At 36.9% G+C, this 15,364-nt stretch overlaps 1 protein-coding gene across 1 annotated transcript; it reads left to right on the top strand.

Annotated features, from left to right (window-relative positions):
• The first annotated feature begins 1,942 nt into the window (after positions 1-1,942).
• Positions 1,943-2,575, top strand: LOC110919971. Its single transcript, XM_022164216.1, has one exon. The coding sequence runs from the start codon at positions 1,943-1,945 to the stop codon at positions 2,573-2,575; it is 633 nt and encodes a 210-aa protein (XP_022019908.1).
• The last annotated feature ends 12,789 nt before the right edge of the window (positions 2,576-15,364 follow it).

The following is a 15,364-nucleotide window of genomic DNA, read 5'->3' as shown; positions in this document are numbered from 1 at the left end:
TGTTTTCGTTGGTCCTTGAGTTTTCGCTGATCTCAATCATTATCAACAACAGTCACGGGAAAACTCTAATCCTCACTAACAGTTTTCGATGACTACAACAACAATGATCAATCAGAACTAATGCAGTCGTTTAAATGGTCAATTATCCGTACAATACAAATCATCACTCAAACCATGTCTAATTCAGATTCCTTCATTATGTTTTGTCATGTGATCCACTAATTTAAAAACAATAGATCTGACAACATGTTACCCCATGACTTATCCATTTAACATAATAATCATGATCCTAACATGTTACCACGTGATGACCATAGCACTATATCCTCTTAATCAGCAAACATTTAATTCTACTATCATACCAACAACATAACCAGATCATCAACACTAGCAAGATTATAACAGATCCCTTACATACAAGTTCGTTCAATTCATAAGATCACAAACATTATGTACCAACAGTTAGTTCATGCAGTCAATGATTTGTCAAGTGCTTTAAATCAAACAATAGTAAATGGTCGATCACTAACTCAATCAGATATCGGGTGTAACTATAACAACCAAATAGCATATATCAAGAACAAACAATAAACCAAGAATTGAATAAGGATGATCGACTAACCAGGAACTTAAGACACGAAGGGTGATCCCTAAAAGAAGAGGTTTCGATGGAGGTGGGGAGGGGTATCAGCTGTCGTCCGTATTCTTGGGAGAAGGGTAGGGTTACGCTTTCTTTTTGTATTCCCTCATAACATACATGATACGTGCAAATAAATAACAATAGATAGTCGGTTCCCTTTGCTTCTGTTTTGGCCGATAATGGGCTCAAGCCCAACTAGTAGTGTTGAAACATGTAGAGATTAAGGGCTCGAATTGGGCTGTCACAACACTGTGTTGATTGGGCTGAATATTTACAGGGAGTTTGATTTGGGTTATATTACTTCGGTACTTTATCATATATCGTTATTATTATAAACCTAATATCAACTAATAAAGATTTATATAACATAAATGTAAAATATTCACGCTAAGGGTTCGGGCCTCAAAACTTGATGCTATGCGGTTTATGTCATGGTTCAAACGGTTCGGGTAGGTTCGTCACTAACGGACTCGGTTTCGACTACAAGTTTGCACACGATACTAAACTAGTATAAATTTAATTTGTCGAAAATAGATAAGTATATCCGTTTATTCGTAAGAGCGAAACGAACGACTTGTACCTCGAAAATACGGGTTGTCACACAAAATCCAAGGTTCGAATCAAGCCGAGCTCGACCTTTAGAAAGTCCTAACGAGCCGCACTCGATTATGGTAAGGGTAGTCCAAGCCCACCATCTCCAATTCCGGGGAAAACCCGCTGCCCAAAGGCCCACTACGGTAAAACCAGATGGGATCGGATTCTTTGAACTTGAGACCTAGGGCCTCAAACCCAAATCTTCAATTCTCCACCAATGCAAATTGAGCTATAGCTCACTATCGAAAAACCTTGTGTGTAGTGACTAAATTTTGTGCAAATGTGGAATTATGCAGACTGCCTGAGCAAGTGGAGTTAATGATGGACCAGGGGCGGACCTAGTATAGTCGTAGGCGTAGCCTGGGCTACGGCTCAACTTTTAAGCGGTAGTGTAAAAAAATTCCGATTTTTATACTAAGGATACCCCTCAACAACTACTAGGACACCCCTCAAAAAAATTTTAGAAACTGATATTAAGCCCAAATAACCAAATGATAGCCCAATATTAGTTAGCCCAAATAACCAAAAAAATAACCCAACAGTGTATTGGGCATTTGGGCGGCAGATTGAATTATGCAGGGATATCAAAGGTTGATTCTTGGATTGTCGAACACACTCACACATGGAGATTGCAGTCAACAACGGACAAATGCAAAAGGTATTCTATCATATTTTAAAAAACTCGAGTTTGTTTTTTATATTCATTTGATGGGAGATATATTAAGTTACACAAATGCTCTTTCAAAACACTTTCAACAAAAAGGTAAAGATTTATTAGAAGCGGCCAACTTGATAAATGGTACAAAACGAGCCTTAAATACTTTAAGACAAAGTGGGTTTGAGCCGATGTTGGAAAAAGTGACTTCCTTTTGTAAAAAATATGACATTACAATATTGGACATGACGGAAAGTTATGTTAATCAAAGAAACCGAAAGAATGTCATTACAAATCGACATCATTTTGAAGTAGACATTTTTAATGAGGTTTTGGACATGCAAATTCAAGAATTAGGAAATCAATTTAGTGAGGTAACAACTAGTTTGATAAAAAATATGTCGGGTAATCCTTCTAACAGTTTTTCTAAGTTTGACCCATCGAAGATATTGGCGTTTGCTAAGATGTACCTGGATGATTTTACTACACAAGAAATAGGGAGTCTTTTGGGTGATATTGAGTCATTTCGTCACACAATAAGTGATGATGATAACTTTGAAGACTTGAATGGAATAAGTGATCTTGCGCGTGTTATGGTTGAAACGGGAACGCATAGTTCTTGTCCTACAGTTTATCGGGTAGTTAAGCTAGCTTTGCTTTTTACCGGTGGCAACCACAACCATTGAAAGATGTTTTTTCGAAATTGAAGCTTGTGAAGACGGATTTACGTAATCAAATCGCTCCGGAATTCTTGAACAATGCTATGGTTTGTGCGGTCGAAAATGATTTTTTAAGTGAAGTAAAAGACGACGATGTGATGGAACGAGTTCAAGCTATGAAAAAAAGAAGAGACAAATCTATTAGGTATTTGTTTTACTTTATTTTATGTATTGTTGTTTTTTTTAATATTGTATGATTGCACGGTAAAAAAAAATTTTTTTGGGATACCCCTAAATTAATGTTGTAGTTCCGCCATTGTGATGGACATTAGCTTACTTTTCAATCTAGCAACTTCTTGAAGTTTTAGGATAACCGAGATCGTTGGAGTCGTCGTTTCCTTTGACCCGAAGCCTATTTAGGTGAGATTTTATAAAAAAAAAAATAACAAGTTATATAGTTATTCATTTATCATGCAAGATTGGAATGGTGATGGAGCACACACAAGCTACAAGTATATATCTAAATCTACTACATGAAACTATAAAAATGTTTTTTTTTTATAAATCTTGACCTGGCCCGTTACCTGATAAGAGGTTAAGAGAATGAGGCGAGCCTTGGTTTTCTTAGTGTCAAGAGCCAGGTTAGCGCTTTCAGGTTTACAGTATCTTGTTTTATTATATTTTATTTTTTAATCCCCAAATGGTTCGAAATTAATGTGACATGTTTCTTTAAATGACTTAGGGAACTTACACGAAAACATAGGCACTCAGCAGAAACCATTGAAATGATTCACACTACGACGAGCTTGATACATAATGAGTCATCAGTGTACATGCAACTGTATCTTATAAATCTTTACGTAAACAAGTGATATCTACAACACTGGCTACATCTTTATCGGTGTAAATTGTCGACCCCGCTGCAACGTGCGGGTTCCTCACTATTTTTTAATAAAATCGACCGTTTTCCAACGGTCACTTTTGACCAAAAATCTCGAACAACGCACATTTTGGCTCGTTACTAGGCTGGCGAGGCATGTATAGTGCCCCCTCTTTGGCGGGCAGGGGATGGGTGTGGGGCGCCATAGGGCGCTAACGAAGATGATGTGGCAAGAGACGGTATACCACACCCTTGGCCTAAGTACTTTTTTTTGAACGGCCAACAAACTCAATCCCGAGCACTCTCGGGGCACCCACTGGACAAACGGAGTACTCCGAGAGTAACCCGAGTCCACCACCAATTCCGGGGAAAACCCGGTATCCCACCCGCCCGTAGGCACGATAGTGAAATTACCGGTAAAACCCGTTTGGCTCAAGGATCCAACCCAGGTTTCCCTGGGTCTCCTATCATTGCCCACCAGTGCCTCACTCTGCACCAAGTGGCAGTCAAACCTGCATCTCTCAAGAGAAATGCAAACCCTCCACCACTTGATCTAGAGATCACTGCCCCTGGCCTAAGTACTAACTTGGTTGCTACTGATGATTTGTTTTTGCACTATGATCTATGTTGCCACCCATGGTTGGTTGTCGGCACGAGCATCGGTCCCTTCCTACCGATCGCTCAATCAGTGTTGGTCTACCAACCACGTAGATCAAAACCAGCTCTAGCCTTTGATAATTGATTTTGGCTCGCCAGAGGTGCTGCTCACTGACCAGACAACGAGACCCCTGCCAGAGCCTGCCCCCTTGACCCCCTAAAAAGGAAATTTTACAGGGTAGCAGTTAGGCCAGCTATGCTTTATGGAACAGAATGTTGGGCTATCAAGAAGACACAAGCGCGCAAGATGGAGGTAGCAGAGATGAGGATGCTGAGGTGGATGTATGAACACACGAGGTTAGATCGGATAAGAAATGTGGTTTTTAGGGAAAGATTAGGAGTAGCTAGTATATCAGAGAAGATTAAGGAGGGGAGATTGAGATGGTTTGGGCATGTGAAGCGGAGGGAAACGACGGCACCAGTTAGAGTAGTGGAAACTCTTACTGTGGAGGGGAGGAGAGGAAGAGGCAGACCCAAACTAACATGGGATGAGCAGATCAGGCATGATTTATTAGAGTTGCATCTTTCTGAGGACATGGTCCAAGATAGGACTTCGTGGAGGCGTAGGATTAGGGTTAAGGACCTCTAGAGGATATGGCAGTAAGCTCTTAGGTGTATTTCAGGGTCGTAGGTTTTTCTTATTCTTTAAGTGACTTTGCCGGTGATTGCCTTCTTATGTTTATGCACAAATGATGTTGTATGCAATTTTACATGATCTACAATATATTGTGCCACTCTATTCACTTTCTTGGCATGGGCGACTTCTTATTTCTATATTCTTTCTATATTCTTTGACTTGGCATGGGCGACTTCTTATTTCTATATTCTTTGACTTGATGTATTGGTTTGATATTCGTTTTCGAGTCGAGGGTCTCTCTGGAAGCAGCCTCTCTATCCGTATGGATAGAGGCAAGGTCTGCTTACATCCCACCCTCCCCAGACCCTATAAGTAGCTTTGCTATTTGTGGGATTTACTGGGTATGGTTGTTGTTGTTGTTGTTGTTGTCTTGACTCTTAAATGAGTGCACTTCTTTCAATGTTGTTTCAATTTTCCTTTTGGTATTAAGTAAATCTCAGTTACCTAAATGAATTACTAATTCCGGGTTCGTATGGTTTGAATTAATCATGTGATCATACTTTGGATTGTTACATACAAATTTTCAGGTTTAGTTTTATACCAATTCACCTCCTCAATGCAAAATCCATCTTATCACTATCAGCAATAGGTAAGCTTTTTGTGTGCTCCTTAAATATAAGAAAATATACTTAAGAAATAAGAACAAAATATATAATATAAAATACAAAGAAAGATAAAGAAATACAATGTGAAAGGTTGCAGTCTCTTTTAATCTTTAGTTATTTACTCCTAAAGGAATGGTTGCTTTGTTTACTAATGTTGAAGGAGTGTTCAAATTCAAAATAATAATAATAATAATAATAATAATAATAATAATAATAATAATAATAATAATAATAATAATAATAATTATTATTATTATTATTATTATTATTATTATTATTATTATTATTATTATAACTTCGTTAAAAAGTTGCAAGTAAGCAACTTTCTCACGCAGAACCTATGGAGGTGCATAGGCACGTCATTGCAACAATGACGACGTGACACTATCCGTGGCAGGGTGATCAATCTACAATGTCTCCTTTTGTGTGCCACAGCCAATTTGATATCTCATCTAATAGGATCCTTATAGGTCAGCCCTACGATTATTTGATTTGGATACTGTGAATGGTTGATTGGTTTTGTGGTGCCGACACCTTCACTTTTTTTGGTACATTTGTATCTGTCTATTTACCTATATGATTTCGTTGTTTGATATTTTTTCTCTAAGTATATAGATGATGCGGTATACATATGTTTGAGCTAGCTGGGCAGTCTCATATATTTTGTTTGCATGCTTATTTTGTTAGATCTTTCATTGAACATCTTTGATATTCATTCTGATTAGTTGTATTCGGTAAGTGATAAGACTACTAAAGTTTCATTTTGTGTATATATGCATCTTATTATTATTGTTTCTTTATATATTCAATGGAACCACCACAAGTGGCCTAGTGGTGGAGTGACTTGGGTTCTCCAATGGAGACTCAAGTTCAATTCCCATTAGTGTCACTTTGGTGGCCACCGACACCCGCTTTAAAGCCGGACCGAGGACACTCGAGGTCTCGGGTTCGAAACATGTTTCTTACCCCTCTTTGATGGCTATGGGTATTTGCCGCCAGGGATCCTTGTCGGGTGGTGAACTGGGAAGGGAGATCCCTTCCGCGGTCAGGGGTACCGTGCAACTACCCTTATATATTCAATGGGCAATTAGCTCAGTCGTATTTTCCTTTCTTCACAGCAGATAATTGGGTTACCCATGTCAGAAACCGAAGAGTGTATACTGCATAGAAGTGAAGATTTGCTTGATAAGTGAGTTGGAGATCAACTCAATGCTAGCTTTTTTTGATTTATACTAGCCAACAAATATTTAGACTTTATTGGACTTGGGTTTTTTTGGTGAAGTTTTGATATATGTTGAACCTTATTGGATTTGCAGTTGCATTAGTTGAGGTTATTTTCTCCCGGGTTGTTTTTCGGTTGTCTCCGATTACAGGTCAGAAGCTGCTTTTGTATGGCAATTTTAGTTTAACATATATGATTTCTGGGAGCTGTTTTTATTCAGCATTCTGCTGAGTTTTTGGTTGCTTGCCCAGTTCGGTCTTTTTCGTTGGTTTTATCTGGTGTTTTGAGGTGTCATCTTCCCAGTTGTTCTACCGATATGGATGGTGGGGTGATTAATTTTTGGGGCCTGAAACTGTTTACCTTTGTTCCAGCTAATAATCTCACCAATAGCCAGTTCACAGCTTCTTGTTTTGATTGGTTTAATCGGATGAGGTTGCTTTGGGCTTGTGGGTATTTTGCTTGGTTTAATGCGGATGAGGTGGTTTTTTTTATTTTGGCTGAGGTTTTTTTTGGTCCAGGCCAAACGTGATTCAGAAGCCCAGTGGGGTCTTAAAAGCCCAAGTATTATTTTCTGCTATGTTTTTTTGTCGTTGGAAGGGAGCCAATTTTTTATTTCTTGTCTTCTGTTAAATTGGGCCAGTTTGAAGGCCCTTTAGACCGGTGTGGTTGAAGGAAGCTGAAGGCCCTTTAGGGGTTGTGGGTTTCTATTTTTTAGTTTTTTGTTGTTTGTGTTTGTTGGTATGTTCGAATAGTTTTCAAACTAGGCAAGTTGTATTAAATTAGCTTAGTTAGTTTTATATCCGTCTCTCGGATAGAGGTTCCCAAGCTTGTTTGGGGCGCCCTCTTTTAGGAGTTTCGGGGGTGTGCCCCCTAAAACCTGTAACACGTCTTTTTGGAATATATTTTGCCGAGCATATGCTCATTTATCAAAAAAAAAAAAAAAAAAAAAAAAACTAAGATGGGTCAGTAGGCAAGATGACAAATATAAGTTTATTGATTCATTCATATTATTTGACTCATTTGGTGATTTTTATTTTACTATCTCATGCTTCATTATCGCTGTGATGTTTCCGTTTAAAAGGTTCAAAACATATATCTATGAGTTCCATACTATTCACCTATTGAAACATGTTAACTCAAGACCGATCCTTTTCATTTCAAGTTGGTGTTTTACCTTTTTTATTTCTATTGGATTATTACCTATAGTATTGCTCATTTATTTAAGCGATTCATAAGCTAACCTAACATAAAACCATATAATTAATAAACTAATGAAAATTTACGACCCCATTTACCGGCTTTGGTTTACCTAATTTTTGTGCACGCTGGTGGAGAAGATCCATGTATAGTAAATGTGCTTTTGAACCTAAAACATATGAAAGGAAATCATAGAGAAAAAATTAGTTAGGAAAGTAAGAGAAATATTATGATTTCGCATGCATACTAGCTAGCGAGTAAAAACATTTTAACTGATAACACAAAGGTGCTGTTTGTTTTTTCTGTAGGAAAAGGTCTGCAGTCTGCGGACCACATCTGTAGGCATCTGCAGGAGAAGAGGTAGACCAAATATCTGCAGTCTGCAAGGAGAAGAGGGTTTTTTTTTATATATAAAACCTCTTCTAAGGTTTAAAACACACACAACACATAGTCACACACACTGATCTCTCTCTACTCTCTCTCTACAATCTGCACCACCTCCATCTTCACACCACCGCCATCATCACCACCACCGCACCACCTCCGCCTTCACACCTCCGCCTTCACACCACTGCTATCATCACCACCACCGCACCACCTCCGCCTTCACACCACCGCTATCATCATCACCACCGTCACCACTACACCACAGCCACCACCGTCACCACTACACCACAGATCGATGATGATGACGTAACAGATTGTTGATGATGATGATGTAACAGATCGATGACGATTTGGGGGTTTTGTTTCTGATCGATTTGGAGGTTTTGTTTGCCATCGATGATGATGATGATGTAACAGATCGATGACGATTTGGGGGTTTTGTTTCTGATCGATTTGGGGGTTTTGTTTGCCATCGATGATGATGATAACAGATGATGACGATGATGGTGTCGGAGCAGGGGTGTCGGAGGTGGAGGTGGTGGCGGAGCAGGGGTGTCGGATGTGGAGGTGGTGGCGGGGATGTGGTGGTGGAGGTGGTGGCAGGGATGTGGTGGTGGAGGTGGTGGAAGGAGAGGTCTGCCAAGAAGAGGTTCCAAGAAGACATGGAATCATGTCTGTGTGGTGAAGAGGTCTCGCAGACCTTTTTTAATGAAAGGTCTGCGAGAAAACAAACAAGCTGCGGACTCCAAACCTCTGCCCGCGTCTGCGCGGCGCAGACATAAGTGTCCAGAAGTGCTTCTGGCCAAAAAACAAACACCGCCAAAGTAATCGTGATCAAAGTTTTTGAGTTGTGAAAAAACATAAGTTTACCAGTATCCAATGGCTGAGAAGAATTCTCTGGCGTCGGTGTCATCGACATAATTGCACTTGTTTGATGATTGTGAAAACGTAGAAGAGGGTTTTGTCGAGCTTTGCCTTTATGGTATGGTACTGAGTAGGAAGATGGCTTTAGGTGATGAGCAGGGAGTACAAGGGTTTGTCATATACAACAGAGAGCGCAAACATGTGTGACTTGGAAACAAAGTCACAGGGTTAAATCATAATGGCATCGCCTATATAGAAACTAAAATATAATGGACATCCGCTGTAATTTCGTTAGTTAAAGGACACTATCTGAACTTTAGCTCAAACTTAAAGAAGGTAGAATGCAACTTACTCTAACGAAAAATATTGATTCCAAGAGTAAAAAGTAACATTTAATTTGTCTATAGTTATATCATATTTTGATATTATTTATAAAATTATAAAGTCAATTTAGGATTAAAATATGATATACGTTAAACATTTTTAAATATAAGTAATTCTATGTGTAATAAATAACATAATTTAGTTATATATAATAAGAGAAAAAATCAAATAGGAAGTTAATTTTGGCTAGAAAGTGTAGGAAACAATAGGATTAAGACATGTGGCAACATTTAAAATAAAGATAAAAAATATTTTAGTCAATTCAACCTTTTTTTTTCTTCCTTTCAAAACCCAGTAACTTCAAAACCCACCATCTTCAACCATTTCTTCACTTTCTATCTCAATAATCACTACATTATAGTGCGATTTTCATCACCAATCAATGATTCAAACACCCAATCAATGTGTTCTTCAGCTTTTTTTTTTTAAGAAAACCCAGTTTAATTTCATAAAAATCTCGTTTTTTCCGATGATTTTAGAGATAATCACTCGATTCGTTCGATTCGAGCGCTGATAAGTGTTTCAACCATTCAAACTTCGTCAATTGTTTAAGAAATCACTTCGATCCATGTAATAAATTCTTTAATTTCATTTTTACGATCTGTGATTTTGATTTAGTCATTGCGTTTTACGATCTTGGCGGGGTTCGGGGGCAGCGGCCCTGGTAGCGGGGTACCAGGGTCGACAGCCCCTGGCGGGGTCCAAGGGGCAGAGTTCATTTTTGACAAATTTTGTAACCACGCGTGTAATTAGTAAACCACTAGGACCAAGTATGAAATTTTTGCAAACCCCAGGGACCAACCAAGCATTTAACTCTTTAAAGCGTGGATTAAATATTAGCAGCCTTACCCAACATTTTTGTCTATTTAATAATAACTAAAAGTCAATGTTTATTTTGTATTAGGTTTGCTTATATTGTTAACTTTCCCAAAGCTTAACCTATCAAAACAAACCCCTTTCGCTTCTTCAGTTCTTTATCTTTCCTAATGTTGGAAATTTTTTATGTGATGAATGGAAATTTAGTAAGATTACTAATATTAAATTCTACATATAGTGATAAACTCTTGAGTTGAGTTATTTATGTCACTTGTTTAATTTTCTATTAGTATAATAAACTTTTCATGTGGTGTATTGATGTCTTTTATGACAATTGATTATAGATTTTATGCTAAAATTAAGTACATTTCATGTAGTGTATTGATGTCTTTTATGACAATTGATCAGAGATATTATAGCAAAAATTAAGTCTCTAATTATGTTGGACTTTTCACCACCCATGACTCTTGCATACTTAGTAGCCTATGTACCTCTTTTGGTGGGGCGAGATACAAGAAAGAGAGATGGATGCATGAAGAGTCCTTGGAAAAGAAGTACTTGATGACTCATATGTTGGGAACATATAGAGATAAGTTTCACTACACGATTCAACTACATTTCTATTCTTAGTTTCAAAAAGTTCTAATACTATGATTTTACCCGGTGTAACCTCGGGCGTGTGGCCTTCTCCGGCAGTACAGACTGCTTCGGCTGTTGTACCCTGGGAGATAGACGCGTCGTGTTTAGTAGAGGCGCGAAATCTGTTTTAAGGGAAGCGTGTTGAACACGTGCCTCAGCCACAACCGTCAACATTTGTTTGTTCTTTTTGTAGGAAATTATTGTACAAGAAGACGTGGTTCAAAACTTCGTTGAAGGCTACACAACGGACTGAAAACACAACGAACCATACAAGTAGACGCGGTTAAAGATCAAGTTGAAGACTTTATCTTTTGAAGATATTGGTTTGAATCGATTGTTTTATTAAATATGATGTAGTTCATACTTATTTGCGTTTGAATTTGTACACGGTTCATGTACTACAATTTCCCAAATGTTTAAAGAGAATATCTTTATTTTTTTTTTGTTTAATAAAATTGTGACCCATTTCCTAAAAGCTTAAAACAGATTTTGTGAGATTGTTGCTACAATCTTAAAACCTTATTTATAAGGATTTTGGGTTCACAAAAGGATTTATAATAATAAAAAATATTTTTAAAGATTATGATTTTTTAAATACTTTTTTGGGAAATATGTATGTAGTACAACTAGTTGTGTTTGGATTTATTGAGATTATGATTTTTTTTTTGATTAAATTGTTGTAATAAAAATGCATCAGAAAAATTAATTTTCTGTAAATTGCCTCTGGAAAACTGCATTCGTAGACAGTTTTTTATCTCCTGCTTCCTGGTTCAGACAATTCACATACAAAACTGCATTCGTAGACAGTGTTTCTGGTTCTGTAAACAACAGGTTCAGGTCATTGTGTTTTAGTTAGATTCTGATTTTGTGAACAACAGTTTCTGGTTCAGAGGTTAGGTCAGGGGACCAACCGAGTTCATTTTTGACAAATTTTGTAACCACGCGTGTAATTAGTAAACCACTAAGACAAAGTATGATTTTTTTGCAAACCACATGGACCAACCAAGCATTTAACTCTTTAAAGCATGGATTAAATATTAGCAGCCTTACCCAACATTTTTGTCTATTTTAATAATAACTAAAAATCAATGTTTATTTTGTATTAGGTTTGCTTATATTGTTAACTTTCCCAAAGCTTAACCTATCAAAACAAACCCCTTTCGCTTCTTCAGTTCTTTATCTTTCCAAATTTTGGAACTTTTATGTGATGAATGGAAATTTAGTGAGATTACTAATATTAAATTCTACATATAGTGACAAACTCTTGAGTTAAGTTATTTATGTCACTTGTTTAATTTTCTATTAGTGTAATAAACTTTTCATGTGGTGTATTGATGTCTTTTATGACAATTGATTAGAGATTTTATGTCAAAATTAAGTACATTTCATGTAGTGTTTTGATGTCTTTTATGACAATTGATCAGAGATATTATGGCAAAAATTAAATCTCTAATTATGTTGGACTTTTCACCACCCATGACTCTTGCATACTTAGTAGGCTATGTGCCTCTTTTGATGGGGCGAGATACAAGAAAGAGATATGGATGCATGAAGAGTCCTTGGAGAAGAAGTACTTGATGACCTATATGTTGGGAACATATAGAGCTAAGTTTCTCTACACGATTCAACTACATTTCTATTCTTAGTTTCCAAAAGTTCTAATACTATGATTTTACCCGGTGTAACCTCGGGCGCGTGGCCTTCTCCGGCAGTACAGACTGCTTCGGCTGTTGTACCCTGAGAGACAGACGCGTCGTCTTTAGTAGAGGCGCGAAATCTGTTTTAAGGGAAGCGTGTTGAGCACGTGCCTCAGCCACAAAACACAACGAACCATACAAGTAGACGCGGTTAAAGATCAAGTTGAAGACTTTATCTTTTGAAGATATTGGTTTGAATCGATTGTTTTATTAAATATGATGTAGTTTATATTTATTTGCGTTTGAATTTGTACACGGTTCATGTACTACAATTTCCCAAATGTTTAAAGAGAATATCTTTATTTTTTTTGTTTAATAAAATTGTGACCCATTTCGTACACCAAATTAAACGAATTTGCACATGTTGGGAGTCACTTTCCGAAAATCGAATATGGACACTCCACTTTTGATTTTTAATCGATCCTCTCAATTGTTTTCGGCGCTTGGAATATCTCCCTCTCTAAAACACCCTGCCAATCGCCAAAATTAAAGATTCAAAATCACATCTAAGTGGCGGACCTACAACCAAACTTGTGGGGCAGCTGCCTCTCGTAAAAACATAATGTATATTTTAGGCAAAAATCTCGATCATCCCCTTAAAAGTATGATTAATCCCTCCTAGTGCCACACCTATAAATAAACATTGGGTCCACCACTATTACATCTACATCTTATATCCATACATCTCCACCGATCCACCTAAGCTATCAAAAAGAAAGTCCATTTAGGACCCAAGTTGTTGCCCGTGGCTTTCAAGGAAATTATGCCATTATTTACTTTCATTACTTGGGTTATTTTATATTCAAATACTAAAAAGGTATTAAAAACTAATAATCACAATTTCCAGTAAAATCATTTAGGTTTTTATGTGGAAACTGAAAGAATAAACTAGCCGTAAATTAAACCAGTGTCTAACAGCGACAATTATTTGTTTTTTTAAGAGGTCAGTAGTATCAAATCTTGGTAGAACAATCTTATTTATGATTTAAATTCATTTGCAGCTAAGAGAATCAAATAGGTAGTTAATTCAACAAAGTAAAAGATTGTGATAGTATATAATCGTGTATGTCCGCCGTTCAAAAAAAAAAAATATAATCGTGTATGTTGACATTTTATTGACTTTGCTACCTCTTTTTTTTTTTTTTTGACTGTTCCAGAGTAAATTACAAAACTCGTCCTTTATGTATGTATGTTATTGCAAATCATGTCATTTATCTTCAATAATTACATTAATCATACCTAATGTTTATAAAACCTAACATGTTATATCTTTTACCTCAAACCCAGTTAATTGTAGTCACGTGGAACCCACGTGAGGGCATTAATGTCTTTTAACCTACCCATCTCTTTTCCCATTTGAAAAATCTGATAGTACAATGGGCGAAAGGAACAAATTTTGAAAACCCTTCTTCTCTACCCTCTTGTTTTTTCGACAGCCAACTCCGGCCAGCCCTTATTTCCCGGCCAACTCTTTACCCAGTTTATAGTCCAATTTTATTTACCTACCCCTTCTTCTTCAACTCTGTAACACCTCTTTTATGAAACCCTAAAACCACCACCGGCCAACTCCTAAATCGCCACCGACCACTTCCTAAACCACCTCTGAAAATCGCCACCGGTAACCATCATCAAATGTTTTCTTTAGTTTAAAAGATGTATACACTTTAAACTATGATACAAAATTATAGTTATAAGAACTCCATTAATTGGAAATGTAGGTCTGCAAAGCAAAGTCCACAACAGTTATATTAAAAATTCAAAAGTTGTTGACTTAGAGCATTCACATCCAATCCATCAAATTATACATACATTCCACTAAAAAACAACTCCTATATCAATATATTTCCACTAAAAACAAATACTTTTTCTCTCTCCTTTCAATTAAATAATATTATCATTACATTTTTCTCTAACTTCCACTCACAACTACTTTCAAAATATATTAAAAAATTATAACGGGTGAACAGTGTCCCCCCAAATATACAGATGAACAGTAACATTTTCTCTCTCATCTACTCACAACCACTTTTTATACCCTTTATAATATAAAAACCCATCCACACATAATTTGATGGTTAGGATGTGAATGCTCTTAGACTTCGATTTTGTAAAAATTCAAAAGTTGTTGACTTAGACTTCGATTTTGTGGAAGTTCAACCACTGAAACTTCTAGACGAATTCCAAAATTATGAATATAGCTCATATCAAAAGTTGTTGACCAAAAATCCTTCGATGCTTAAGGTACTTGTGCACTCTGGATTGATTAACTTTACATTTTCTTCATTAGCTTGGTCACGATTTGTACGAATCAGAGATGGATAGAAGGTGTGTGATAAAAAATAATGGTGGATTGGGGGAAGGAGGTGGCGGAAGAGGTCTGGATGGAAAGAGAGGGTGATTGAGTTGATGATGAAGAGGGAGAGGGTGATGGTTGAAGATTGGTGGAGGTGGAGGTAGTGGTGGTGGTGTTAGAGATATTAAAAGAAATTAGGGTTATTTGGGATTTTAAAAGGGGGGAAAGAGATAGGTAAGTTAAAAGACATTAATGTCCTCACGTGGGCTTCACATGACTACAATTAACTAAGAAAATTAACTGGGTTTGGGGTAAAGGATATAACATTTAGGATTTGTAAACATTAGGTATGATTAATGTAATTATTGAAAACAAAAGACATGATTTGCAATAACATATATACATAAAGGACGAGTTTTGTAATTTACTCTATTTCCCAACCTTATTCTTCCCACTTTCATTTCTTGCAACCATCCGGTGCAAGCTTCTTCCAAAACATATATTTTTTTAGCATCTGTGAAGCATACGCATACCTTCA

This window comes from Helianthus annuus, chromosome 16, assembly GCF_002127325.2.
Source record: "Helianthus annuus cultivar XRQ/B chromosome 16, HanXRQr2.0-SUNRISE, whole genome shotgun sequence".
Classification (NCBI taxonomy): Eukaryota; Viridiplantae; Streptophyta; class Magnoliopsida; order Asterales; family Asteraceae; genus Helianthus; species Helianthus annuus.
Note: the sequence above shows the minus strand (reverse complement) of the source record. Positions and strands in the feature narration are given on the sequence as shown.